Source organism: Amblyraja radiata, chromosome 18 (genome assembly GCF_010909765.2).
Source record: "Amblyraja radiata isolate CabotCenter1 chromosome 18, sAmbRad1.1.pri, whole genome shotgun sequence".
NCBI lineage: Eukaryota > Metazoa > Chordata > Chondrichthyes > Rajiformes > Rajidae > Amblyraja > Amblyraja radiata.
The window spans coordinates 43,689,402-43,703,607 of NC_045973.1; the positions used below are offsets into that span (position 1 = coordinate 43,689,402).

Here is a 14,206-nt window from a genome sequence, read left to right on the forward strand (position 1 = left end):
ACAGAGGGTGTGGGGAGGGGAATAGTGGGTCAGTCCAGCTGGGACACAGGGAACAGAGGGGGAGCGGGAAAGTTGGGGAGAAAAGAGTGGATGGGTGGTTCGTGGGATATCTAAAATTGAAGAATTCAATGTTCATATTGTCAAGTCATAAGCTACCAAAATGGATTATGAGATGTTATTCCTCTAGTTTGCTTGTGGCCTCACTCTGGGAATGGAGGAGGCCCAGGACAGAACTGTCAGTGTGGGAATGGGAAGGAGAGTTACAATGGTCAACAACCAGGAGGTCCAGCAGGCCCTGGTGGACCGAGCGCGTCTTCAGCAACATGGTCGGCGAGTCTACACTTGGTCTCGCTGATGTACAGGAGCCAATGTTGGGAACAGTAGTTGAGTTTAGAGGTGTGTGTGAACCTCTGTCTCACCTGCAGGGACTCCTGAGGTCCCTAGATGGATGTGTGGGGGAAGGGATAGCGACAGATGTGACATCTCTTGTGGTTGCAGGGGGAAAAAGTACCTGGAGAGGGGGTGGTTTGGATGGGAAGGTACGAGTGAACAAAGCAGTTAGTTTAGTTTAGTTTAGAGATACAGCGTGGAAATGGGCCCTTCGGCCCACCGGGTCCGCGTCGACCAGCACATTGACACTATCCTACACACACCAAGGACAATCTTTTGCATTTACCAAGCCAATTAACTTACAAACCTGCACGGCTTTGGAGTGTGGGAGGAAACCAAAGATCTCGGAGAAAACCCACGCAGGTCACGGGGAGAAGGTACAAGCTCCGTACAGACAGAACCCCATAGTCAGGATCAAACTGGGGTCTCCGGCGCTGCGTTCGCTGTAAGGCAGCAACTCCACCGCTGCCCCACCGTGACTGTGGAGGGCGCGGTCTCTGTGGAAGATGGCGGCAGGTGGAGAAGGGAAGATATGTCATGTTGAGGGTGGCGGAAATGTCAGGGATGTCAAATATAATGGATGTGAAAGCTGGTGGTGTGAAAGATGAGGACCAGGGGAGGTCTATTCTTGTTCCATCTGGGGAGAGGGAGAGCAAGAGCAGAACCACGGGACACAGGGGAGATGTGGGTGAGGGATCAATTCATGACAGCAGGGGGGGAAGCCATGCTTACGAAAGAAAGGGGACATCTCAGGTGGCCGAGAACGGAAAGCCTCATCCTGGGAGCAGGTGCAGTGGAGGTAGAGAAATTGAGAGTAGGGGATAGCATATTTGTAAGATGCGGGGTGGGAGGAGGTGTAGTCCAGATAACTGTGGCAGTTGATGGATTTGTAGTAGACGTCAGTCGATAGTCCATTCCCTGTGATGGAGACAGGGCAGGGTGGAAATTAGCGATAAAATTAACGAAATGAATTAGTTCTACACACGAGACAGCCCCGTTGCAGTTGTCGATGTAACAGAGAAAGCATTGGGAGAAGTCAAGATGGTTGACGTCGCAGTATCAGTTGGAAATTAAAAGGTCCAAAGAGGGTAGAAAGCCAGCAGGGAAAGTCCGCGATGAGGAGGAACGTTGGAGAATGGGAAAAGGTGTCATCAATAGGAGCTGAGGACTCCTTATCAAAGATAAAGGACTGGAGACAGACCTATGCCAGGCAGTTGTTCATCCACAACTGCCCAACGTTCCACACCGTCATCCCCTTGGTTACTCGTTACCACGCGCAGGGAATTGGGATTCTGTGCATCCTTGACTTTCTCATCTACAGACCACAATCAGTACAAATTGACAACAACACTCCTCCTTCAATAACCATCTGCACAGGAGCACCTCACGGCTGAGTGATCTATTCTTTGCTCTATTCCCTCTACACCGATGAGCGTGTTGCCAGACACTGTCGCAACTCCGCCTTTAAATTCGCCGATGACACCACCGTTGTTGACAAATTATGGGTAATAATGAGTCAGAGTAGAGGATGGAGATCGATCATCTAATCGATCATCTTTTTTATTCGCATGGCTGTATGGTGACCCCAAATTTCACTGTACCAATTGGTGTATATGCCAATAAATGTCTCTTGATCTATTGATCTTGATCTTGAATGATGCTAGAACAACCACCTTGCTCTCAAGTCAATAAGATCAAAGTGCTGATTTTTGAGTTTAGAAGGCGGAGGAATATGAACCAGTCTTCTTCACCAAGTTGATGATGGAGAGAGGCAACATCTTCAAGCTCCTGGGTATGCATGTTTCTGAAGAACTGTTATCGGTTCAGTACATTGATGCAATCATGAAGAAAGCCCACCAAGGCCTCTACTTCCTTGGAATATTGAGTTCAGTATGACGATCTAAATATTCACTTGAACTTCTACAGGTGTACGGCAGAGAGCATATTCACTGGTTGCATCATAGTCTGGTTCGACAACTCAAACACCCAGGAACAAAGGAGATTACATGAAGTGCTGAGCACTGCCCAGTCCACCACAGGTACTGGGCTTCCCACCATCGATGTGATTTAATGAGGCACTGCCTCAAAAAGGGACTAGCCTCCCTCATCAAGCACCCTCACCATCCTGGCAAATTGCTCATCTCACTCCTGCCATCGGGAGTCTGAAAACTCACATCGGCCTTGGTGACGGTGGTTAATAGACAATAGACAATTGGTGCAGGAGTAGGCCATTCGGCCCTTCTAGACAGCACCGCCATTCAATGTGATCATGGCTGATCATCCACAATCAGTACCCCGTTCCTGCCTTCTCCCCATATCTCCTGACTCCACTATCTTTAAGAGCCCTATCAAGCTTTCTCTTGAAAGTATTCAGAGAACCGGCCTCCACCGGCCTCCACCAGGCAGAGAATTCCACAGACTCACAACTCTCTGACTAAAGTCTCTAAGACTAAACTTTCCTGTGCTTCTGAACCCCCTGTTGCATTGTCTTAAATCAATAAAACTAAGAGCAGACTGAGATAAGAGAACACATCCTCAGATGGCCATTGGAATGCTGCAAGTCTGGGAGCGGTGAATGTCTGGCCATTGAGTTTGGACGAGGTTGAGGTTAATGAAAGTCTGGGCATTAAAGGCATCAGGGATATGGTGATCAGACCACCAAGTGGACTTGAGGCTCAGCTTCATTCATGATCAAATGGCAAAGCAGGCTTGAAGAACTACACAATTGTCTCTGTATCTATGAGATTTTACAACAACAAAAATTTCCTCAGCTACCTTCTGTAAATGAGGAACTATTTCTCACATTACACATTGAGTGATTTCATTGCTTTTAGAAACATATTAATTAGATTTATTTAAAATATGCACAGTGTAGGCAGGAACAGCAGATGCTGGTTTAAACTGAAGATAGACAGAAAATTCTGGAGTAATTCAACAGGACAGGCAGCATCTCTGGAGAGAAGGAATGGGTGACATTTCAGGTGAGATGTCTGAAGAAGGGTCTCGACATGAAACGTCACCCATTCCTTCTCTCCAGAGATGCAGCCTATCTCGCTGAGTTACTCCAGCATTTTGTGATTAGAAAAAATGCACCAATTCATTATACACAATACAGAATAGTTTTATACCTTAAATCTATTAGGTTAGTTTGGAGTTACAACATGGAAACTGGCCCTGTGGCCCACGAGGTCACACCGATCATCAATCGTCTGTTCATAAAGGGCCTGTCCCACTTGGGCTTCATTTACGCAACATCATTCACGCATGGTCACGACACGCACGTCGTAATGCACGCTTGACGCACGCATGGCATGCATTACACGCGCATGGCACGTGGTGACATAGGCAGTGATGCGCGGTAGCGCTCGGCGCCCCAGTATTATGGGATTCTCAAAATCCTCGCGCGCCACCTGCGTGACGCGCAAATGACGCCCAAGTGGGACACCCCTTAAGAGTTCTATGTTACTCCACTTTCTCATCCTACTCCCGACACAGTTGGGGCAGTTTTTACAGAGGCGAATTAACCTGCAAACCCACACGTCTTTGGGATTGGGAGGAAAACACAGAGGAAACCCACACGGTCAAAGGGAGACTGTGCAAACTCCACACAGGCAGTCTTTTCCGATCCACCTGCAAATATCCGATTGTTTTAGATGCCACACAGTTTTTATCAGCTGAACTTGCTCCCCTTCTTGGCATTTCAAAGTTGGACAACCCTGTTATATAATGCTATTATTTAGTATTTCATGTTATGTTAGCTTTAGTTTCATGCTCGATTTATTCCTACTTTGCAGGCCCTAGTGTACATTGTCCTATCTGGGACACTTGACAATAAACTCTCTTGACTCTTGACTTGACCCTAGCAGAGTATTACAAATTGAAGGCGTGTAGCTTCATATATCAAATGATGGAACAACAGTGCAAAAGCAGGGTATTTATCCCTGCCTGGCTATACAGGCTCTTTGTATATATACCACGTTTAATCCTGTTTTTTTGCCCGCTCCCCACGGTCCTCAACAGTGTTCCTGTTTGAAGTTTATATCTTTTTATAACTTCTCATTATTAAAAGCTATTATTAACAGCCAAGTGTTCAGGACTCCATTTAGACAATAGACAATAGGTGCAGGAGTAGGCCATTCGGCCCTTCGAGCCATCACCGCCATTCAATGTGCTCATGGCTGATCATCCCCAATCAGTACCCCGTTCCTGCCTTCTCCCCCTATCCCTTGACTCCGCCATTTTTAAGAGCCCTATCTAGCTCTCTCTTGAAAGTATCCAGAGAACCGGCCTCCACTGCCCTCTTGTGCAGAGAATTCCACAGACTCACAACTCTCTGTGTGAAAAAGTGTTTCCTCATCTCTGTTCTAAATGGCTTTCATTGAGAGAAAGTGGCCATTCGACCCACTGAATCTAGGCCGTATATTCATGGTGCATTCCAGTCAACCACTTCCCAATCCTACAAATCATCATCTAATTTGTTTTTGAAAGCCCTGATTGACTTTTTTCCGCTAATCTAAAAGGCATTGATGTCAGAGCCACGATAGCTGTGCGATATCTTTGTATTTTAGACTGTTAAGCCAGAGTTATTTACTTCAGAGTTGCGTTTTACTGCTCACTCCCCAGTCAACAAATATGCACAAACCTTTCCAATCACAAAAACAAAGACATCCAGCAAACAGCCTGGAGACTGCCTTGAATGTTTAGATCTGGAGCGGAAAAAAATAAATCTTTCAGAGGCTGCTTTAATTCCTCACATAGGGGAGGTTGGAGAGCAGAAACTCTGCATGCATCTCATGAACATTCATCTTCCCTCCTGTGAAAGCAGAGATCAATCTTTGCCCTACTATTAATGGCTCTCCGTGAAGGGCCATTCTTTGTGGTTGCCGCAAACGGAAACAAAAGACACTTCAGGAGATATAATCAGTGCTGCCTAGCTCCTTTTCCTCGGCCATTACAATGTAGCTCTTTCGGGGTTTTTTTCACACATCTCTTTTCCTTTCTTCAGTGTTCCTTTATGCCTCATTGAATCCATTAAGCTCATTATAGTGTGCTTTTTAAAACCCTTTCTCAACGCAGCCAGTTTGAACTGCTGGCATTAAGGCAAGGAAGGTTTCTTCTGAGGCAAGAGAAACAGGACAAATTTGAAGGTAATCAAAGGATGCTGTTCAGCTTTCTCTCTTGGTTGCAGCAGCACATTCTAAGGTGTTTAAAAATACTATCACCCACCTATACTTGGGCAGTGATGGTTCACTTACTGATGATGACATTCAGCCCATCGAGTTGGGCTACCAGCCTTCCAATGTCATGAGTTCCTCTCTCTCTTTATTTACATGAAGAAGGCTGAAACGTTGCCCATTTCCTTCGCTCCATAGATGCTGCAGCATCCGCTGAGTTTCTCCAGCTTTTTTGAGGACACTGGAGTACCTGGCAGAAATCTATACGGTCACAGGCAGACTCCGCATGGACAGCAGCCAAGGTCAGGACTAAAACAGGGTCACCAGACCAAGGAGGGCATGATTCAAATAGTTGTCATTGTGTAACCCAATTCTAGTGAAGAAGCATGTAATAATTTCACAACGTTCACAAAATCAGTGATGTTTTATGAATTGGATAAGAAGGAGGAACTCGAAACGTCACCTATTTCCTTCGCTCCATAGATGCTGCCTCACCCGCTGAGTTTCTCCAGCATTTTTGTCTACCTTTTATGAATTGGAGGTAATTTAAAGCAACTTTTTTTAGTTTAGATTAGTTTAGTTTGGTGATGATACAGCTTGGAAACAAGCCCTTTGGCCACTGGGTCTGCACCGACTAGCCACCCCCATTAGTCGAGCACACACTGCACACTAGGGACAAATTCCAATTTTACCAATGCCAATCAACCTACAAACCTGTACATCTTGGAGTGTGGGAGGAAACCAGATCACCCGTGGAAAACCCATGCAATCATCGTGAGAAAGTACAAACTCCGTACAGGCAACACCCGTGGTCAGGATAAAATCCGGGTCTCCGAGCTACCCCCTACATGAAGCAGTTCAATTTACTAAAACATCAGTCAATTACTGTTCGGATGATAGGTCCTAACCTGAAATCTCTGTTCTACTTTCTGCAATATACTGCCAGATCTGCTGTGTGTTTCCAGAAATGTTTATACTTAATTGACGTTTTAACTGATCAGTTCAGTCAACTCAAATACAGAAATACAGAATAAAAGATACAAGCAAGAGCTTGCCTAACATAGGAAGGACTTCCCAGTTGAAATAATTTCACAGATAAAAACATAGAAACATAGAAAATAGGTGCAGGAGGAGGCCATTCGGCCCTTCAAGCCAGCACCGCCATTCATTGTGATCATGGCTGATCGTCCACAATCAATAACCCGTGCCTGCCTTCTCCCCATATCCCTTGATTCCACTAGCCCCTAGAGCTCTATCTAACTCTGAAATGATAACATCGTTTCCTTATTTTGAAGCAACACAGCAAGTGATCGAGTAGTAGTGGGGCATAATAGTTTAGTTTAGAGATACAGCGCGGCAACAGGCCCTTCGGTCCACTGGCTCTGTACCGACCATAGATCCCCGCACATTGACACCACCCTACACACATTAGGGACAATTTACATTTATACCAAGCCAATTAACCTACCAACCTGTGCGTCTTTGAAGTGTGGGAGGAAGCCGAAGGTCGCGGAGAAAATCCACGTGGTCACGGGGAGAACGTACAAACTCCGTACAGGCAGCACCCATTGTCAGGATCGAACCCGGGTCTCTGCCACTGCAAGGCATTAACTCTACCGCTGCGCCACCGTGTCGGCCTAATTTGGGCACAAGGGCTGCCCAGTGGTGTTCATGTAGGAAGAGTGATGCCAACCTATAAATCATGTCTGCATTGATAGTACAATAGATTTTGTTTCTGTCATTCTTGTGGAATTATTCATTCAAGCTGTGACTCATTGTAAAACCTTCACAAGCTCAACCAGTTGTTTTCACTGCAATCAAACAAGTTACTGCACCTTCCATGCAGAGCACACCATTGTTGTGCTTGTAAACGCACATGGGGAATGGAGTTCAACCAAAGCTTCCCTGCACCATCACACAAGTATGCCTGCAGTGGACGCATTTATAAGTGTCCTCTCAGAGAGGTTTTCAACTAATTATTATAAACTGCTTCTCACCAGCCCATTATTTAATTTCCTACCAATACTGTAAAAGTTACTGATTGAAGTCACCATTCCATCTCCTTCTGCTGCCAGAATTATGGGTTGTGTATCCATAAGCAAGTAATAAGTTGCTGTCATTTGGCAAAGGGTTTGTAACTTCCCTGCTCTTTATCATCTATAGATCTTGTAAAAAATGTCCATAAATAATACTTCACGTTACATGTTCAGCCTTCCATTTATATTAAACAGCCAAAAACCAATGAAGCAATGAGTTAGGGGGATTATATTTCAGATTTGGCCCAGGCAGCTCTGAGTGAGCAAGTTGGGATGGAGTTTAACAGGCTGCCAGAGGGAACTAGACATGAAGCAGGACACTCCTCACGTGGCGAGGAGGAACACTGGCTCTCTCTGTTGGCCGTGCGACCACTGAATGCTATTTATCACGGCCATGAATCAATGCTCAGCTTTGGCAATTCTTCCTTTCCACCTAAAGAGGGAAGGTTGGCAGTGATGAGATAGCATTGAGTGGCCTAGCGAATCCAGCAGCAACATTAAACATGTGAGAGGCCAATCTATGATAAAACTGTACATCAGTGCATCATACCATATACATTCACATCCTTAAGACCAGAAACTAACAAGGAAGCAGGATGCAATACATTTAACAGTGTTAAAGATCAGAATCAATACCAAGTAATTTCCACTAAGTTGGACTACTTTAAGGGCACAGACTGCAATCACTGAGCATTTTCATAATGTCATTTTACTAGGAGACATTGCACTGATTGGTATCACAAAGGAAATTATCAGAAACAACCATAATAACTGAGAGAATCATAGCCTGCAGCAGGTAGACAAAAATGCTGGAGAAACTCAGCGGGTGAGGCAGCATCTATGGAGCGAAGGAAATAGGCAACATTTAAACGTTGCCTATTTCCTTCGCTCCATAGATGCTGCCTCACCCACTGAGTTTCCCCAGCATTTTTGTCTACCTTTGATTTTCCAGCATCTGCAGTTCCTTCTTAAACATCGCCTGCTGCAGAACTCGATTCAGTGATGGCAAACTGCATCATATACCATTGCTAAGAAGGCAACATATACGTCCTACGAGGAAACTGGATTCTTCGATTAATTCTTTAATGCAGTGCTCAGGGCCACCCATATTTCAGAGTCGCATGGATTGAATAGAACCCAAGTGTGTAAATTTAAACCTACCTTCCCAGTGAACTTTGGTCCTTTCCAAATGCAGAAGTAGCAGATAACCCAAGCAGCAAGAAGACACAGAGCCAGTTCCCATCGTATACTTCCAATCTTGTCAATTCCCGTAGATAATCCAAGCACTCTACGTCTGAGAATTATCAATAACATTTTATCAAAAACATATTTCAACCATTCTTATTTTGCATAAAATGCTGCAAAGAGTACCAGATAAATTAGTAACAATATGGCAATTATCATTTTTTTTAGCCAAAAGCTATGTGTCTGGAAAAAAATGAACATAATATCTCTATAAATACATTTAATTGGTGTTGCTACTTATTTGAAATTAATACATTCTAAATCTGCATTTATGGACGTCTATGATGAGATAATAGAAGGTGTGGACAGGTGTATGGGTGGTTGACATTTAGAGGTATATGGGCAAATGTGGGCACATGGAACTAGTTTAGATGGGGCATCTTGGCCATCAGACAAGTTGGGATTAAAGACCTGTTTCCATGCTCTATGACTATAATACGATAATGAATTAGATATTTCCAATTCCAAAATCTAATATTCCTGATTCCCTATAATGCAATACTGTTTGTGTAGCTTTAGAACTTAGGACATTAGCATTTTAATACACGTATTTTGTTGTATGAAGAGATGGTTTGTTACGCATTTTGTTCAAGTCATTAATATCATTTTTTTTTCTAAAAACAGCACCTCATATTTCGCTTGGGTAGTTTACACCTCAACGGTATGAACATTGACTTCTCTAACTTCAGATAGCCTCTGCTTTCTCTCTACATCCCCTTCCCAGTTCTCCCACTAGTCTTACTGTCTCCGCCTACATTCTATCTTTGTCCCGCCCCCTCCCCTGACATCAGCCAGAAGGGTCTCGGCACGAAACGTCGCCAATTCCTTCTCTCCAGAGATGCTGCCTCACCCGCTGAGTTACTCCAACATTTTGTGTCTACCTTCGATTTAAACCAGCATCTACAGTTCCTTCTTACACATTAATATCAAATCTCTATCAAATCTCTTCTCAGCCTTCTTTGCTCGAAGGAGTACCCGACTCAGACAAAATAGCAGAAACCCTTATCCCAGACCTATCCTGTTATTATATTTATCGCTTTCTAAAACCTTCATATATATTACAAAATATCAGAATTGGATGCAACACTGCAATGTTTGACCATGGTCAACATAATTTCCCTGGTTTTCTTTTACTCAATGGTGTCATTTTTGAATCCCAGGATACCTGAGACTTGGGAAGCAATGACTGGAGGATTACCAAAGATAAAGCTACAATGATAATGGTGACAATGCATATACATTACCCTTACAGAATGTTTAATGATGACAGCAGAAAGAGATTGCGGGGAAGCATGCTATTGGAGCCAATAAACTAATCCAAGTGTTCAATTACCAAGTTGCATATTATTGGTGATAGGGGCTAAAGGTGATGTTACCTACAAAGAATGTTTGCAATGCAGAAGAGCAAGATTTTGCACTTGCTGAGATACATTCCTATATTAGTGCACCGCAGAAAAAATTGACAAAGAGCAAATCTCTTATATTTCAAGGTTCAAGAGATCCATGATCCACATTTGAGAATTGCTGGATATTTTAGTTCATTTATGTGGTTTAGAAGTCACATTCAAGACTATGAGTGCATCTCTAGCTCCCCTTTGGAAGGTGGTTTGAGTTGTCATCTGAACCACTGCAGCCTCTGTGCTAAAGGTATTCCCACGAAACAGTCGTGTATGAGTTCCAGGATTTTGAACCCGTGACTTTCATATGATTGCAGATTTGCGATGTGCTATAAAAGGGTTCCTGTGTTGCATAATAGTGAAGACAGAAAGACCAACCATCTAAGGTGAGAGATGGATTGTAGACTTCTCTGATTGTCCTTGATTCAACTGAACCCCTTCAGTGTTTTCTGCAATCACACTCGTCAAAGCCAGTTCAGAATATTCCACCACAATGCAAAATCGTGCCTTGCAGCCATGAAATGGTTGTGAGCCCTTGTTGCATTCTACACCATCAAGCTCACAAGATATTGATGCTGAGGGATTCAGTAATAGCAGTGTTGATATGACCTGAGGAGTCGTGATTGGAATGTCTCATGTTGCAGGTGGTCATTGCTTAGCAGAGAGATCTGGGAGTAGAGGTGCATGGTTCTATGATGGTGGCAAGTCAGGTGGACAGGGTGGTGAAGAAGGCATTCGACACCCTTGCCTTCGTGGCGAAGAGTATCGAGCACAGAGGTTGGAACATCATGATGCCAAGTTGGCACATCATTGATGTACAAGTTGGTGATGAGAACGGCTCGAGATGCAAAGGGTGCCGAAGAAATTCACCAGGATGTTACCTGGGCTTGGGGGGCTTGAGTTGTAGGGAGAGGATGAAGAGGCTGGAATTTCTTTCTTTGGAGTGTAGGAGGCTGTGGGGTGACTATATTGAGATGTAGAAGATCATGAGTGGCATGGATAAAGTGATCATTCAGAGTTTTTCCCCTAGAGAGAGGAGTGAGATTTGAGGAACCTCATGAGCAAATTTTTCACTCAGAAGTTGTCTGTATCTTGAATAAGCTGCCAAAAGAAGCTATAGAAATGGATAAAATTACAACGGCCAAAAGATACATGGATAGTAAGCATTTGGAGGGCAATGGGCCAAATGTATTGTATTGTATTGTATTGTAAAATTGTATTGTATTGTATATTGTAGGCAAATGAGAGCAGCCCAGAATGCCAACTTGGTCAGCATGGACCAAGATGAACTGAAGGGTCTATTTCCTCGCTGTATATCTCAATGATTCTCTAACTCCAAGTGTTGTTTGCCACATCACCACAAGTTTTAAAGGTTTAGCTTTATCTTAAATCGACGATGATCTGAGGTCTTCTTCTTCGTCATGTCACCAGACTTTTCCAAGCCATTGCATAACGCAGGCTCTTGCACATGGGTTGAAGACCTTGAGATCTTCTGGTTTGCAGGGCTCTGGGAGGAGGGGGAAGGTAAGTAAGTGCTCCATAGTTTGGGTTGCCTCCCCGCAGTCACATTCGGTTGGCCCATCATTGTTGTACCCCCACATCCAGGAAGGAAATTGCTATAAAACATGGGAGGGGGACACAATTTCTTGGCGGCCGCGTGCACACACACACACGCAAGGCTTCTGCCGTGGGCCCTGTGGACGATAACATCGGGAGCTGACCTGGTGGGTGATCGACTCCGAACTCCAGCAACAGCAGCTTCGTCCACCCCGAATCATGGGGCTTGAATCAGCCCGACGAGGCTTAAAACTGGCCGCGGGATTTCCATCCCCCGGCGGGGGCTTCAACATCAGGAACCTCGATCGCTTCAATGCAGCAATTTGATCGCGGGGCGGTGGAAGATCCCGCGGCCGATTTTAAGCAGCTCCGGGCGATGAAAGGCCCCACGAACGGGCCAATTCTTTGCTCCACCAGGACGTCTCCTTCCTCCAATCACCGTGCTCCATCCTCAGTCCCACCCCCGTACTTCTGCCTCTGACCGACACCTCCCTCCTCCAATCATCATGTCCCACCCCCCCCCCCCCATTGCCTGCTGACTGACGCATCTCTCGTCAAATCGGCGCCTTCGACCATCAGTCCCACCCCCACTGTCTCGCGGAAAGCGGAGGTTTTTAATATATTTTATTTCACTGAATTTCAAAATCCGGATTACAAAACATGGGGGGGGGGGTTGTCCCCCACCTCTCAAAACATGGAGGGGACGTGTGTGTCCCTGTCCCGCACACCCCCCACCTCGGGATTTCGACCCATGCCCACTTCTGCATGAGGGCTTTGCACCGTCCGGCCCGTGTTCTGAGGCAACTGAGGCAGAGCCAGACTGACCATGTCTCTTTCACTACCAATGGAAGGGTCTCCTTGGGGTATAGAGTCAGTGTGTGGGGTTTTGATTGGAGGTGTGTCACCCAAGCATCTATCCTACAGGTGCGGGCGGGGGTTATCATTCAGGGGTTGAACTGCATGTAGGAAGCTATTTCTGGATTTTAACCACTTTGGTGCCTGGACGAGTTGGAAGAGTGGGTGACGAGGATCATCCTCCTGCTTGCTGCCTTCCCCTTTTGAGGATACTGCTCTTCTGATTGGAGGGGGTGCAATACCACACAGCAGTAACAGGTCGTGTAGGTTTGAGGCGGCCAGAGATGGTTCTGCAGTAATGATCTGAGGTGATATGAATGAAATGGGATACTAACACACCTAACTTTATAATGGAAGGAAAGTCACTGATGAACTAGCAGAAGATGATAAGACCTAAGCAATGGCCTGGAACATCTGAAATAATGTCCTGGGGCTGTGATTGACCACGGGTGACTGCAGCTACTATGACGTTCAATTTTTTGACAGGCAAAACTGCAACTACCGGAGATGTTTTGGCCTATGATTGCACGGTCTTCAATTCCAATAGATCTCGCTCTCCTCTCAATCTCAGTCATGTATCTCAGTCATTAAGGATTGGGATATTCATGGGCATTCCTTGTGCTGTTTAATAGTAAGATTAAACGAGAACTTACCAGTTTGAAGTTTGATCTGTATTTTATGAGGAGTTACGATGAGGGATTACGTGAAGAACCCGCTCAGCACGCATGCGCGGCATACTTCAAAGCAGCGGTGTGGAATCACAGATAGACACAGTTATTGAAGTAAACATAGTAAAGACAAGGAGACATCAGTTTATCAGTTTGACCCATATTATGAGGGTGGGAGCAGAGGGCACGTAATCCCTCATCGTAACTCCTCATGAAATACAGATCAAACTTCAAACTGGTAAGTTCTCGTTTAATCTTACTATTTTACTTCGGAGTCACGGGAGTGACTACGTGAAGACATCAAAGCTCTGTGATTTCAAACCGTATAACAGGTATTATTTCACTCACTGCCGAAGTCCTTGAGGGAGGAAGTGTGTTATCGTAATCAACCAATGAATCTGTTTGTAGAAAAACACAACGGTATTTTTTAACAATAACAACAAAGAAATTAAATTGCTCCCCTGGGCTTAAATTAAATATTCGCAGTCTGTAAAAATGTTCCTGCAAATAAAACAGGTTTTGCCAACGGCTTATTATAGAATTTCTGAACGGTCTTTCCCCCCCACCATCCTGCTGTAGCCAGGATGTGGTCTATAAGCACACCCATTCTTTGAGCCGTCGACGTGGCTGCCCTGGTGGAATAAAATTTGTACATGTTAGTGTTTATCCCAGCAGTTTTTAGCACCTGCTTGAGCCATCTCGAAATGGTTTGGCTGGTCACCTGACCATAAGGTTTTTTATGACTGACCCACAAGGCTTTTCATCTCCCTCGAATATTTTGGTTGTGTCTATGTAGGATAGTAGGTGGGTCATGGCACATAACCGTGGTTCTGGTGGGTAAGCCCGGAATTCCACGACTGGATTAGGTGTTCCTGGTCTGCTCT

General features: G+C 44.9%; 1 protein-coding gene across 1 annotated transcript in view; it reads right to left on the minus strand.

Annotated features, from left to right (window-relative positions):
• slc6a11 (solute carrier family 6 member 11) overlaps positions 1-14,206 on the minus strand; it is a 186,155-nt gene that overhangs the window by 155,974 nt on the left and 15,975 nt on the right. The window contains exon 6 of the mRNA XM_033037252.1: positions 8,762-8,894. Coding sequence (XP_032893143.1) covers positions 8,762-8,894 — 133 coding nt within the window. The remainder of the gene's footprint in view (positions 1-8,761; positions 8,895-14,206) is intronic.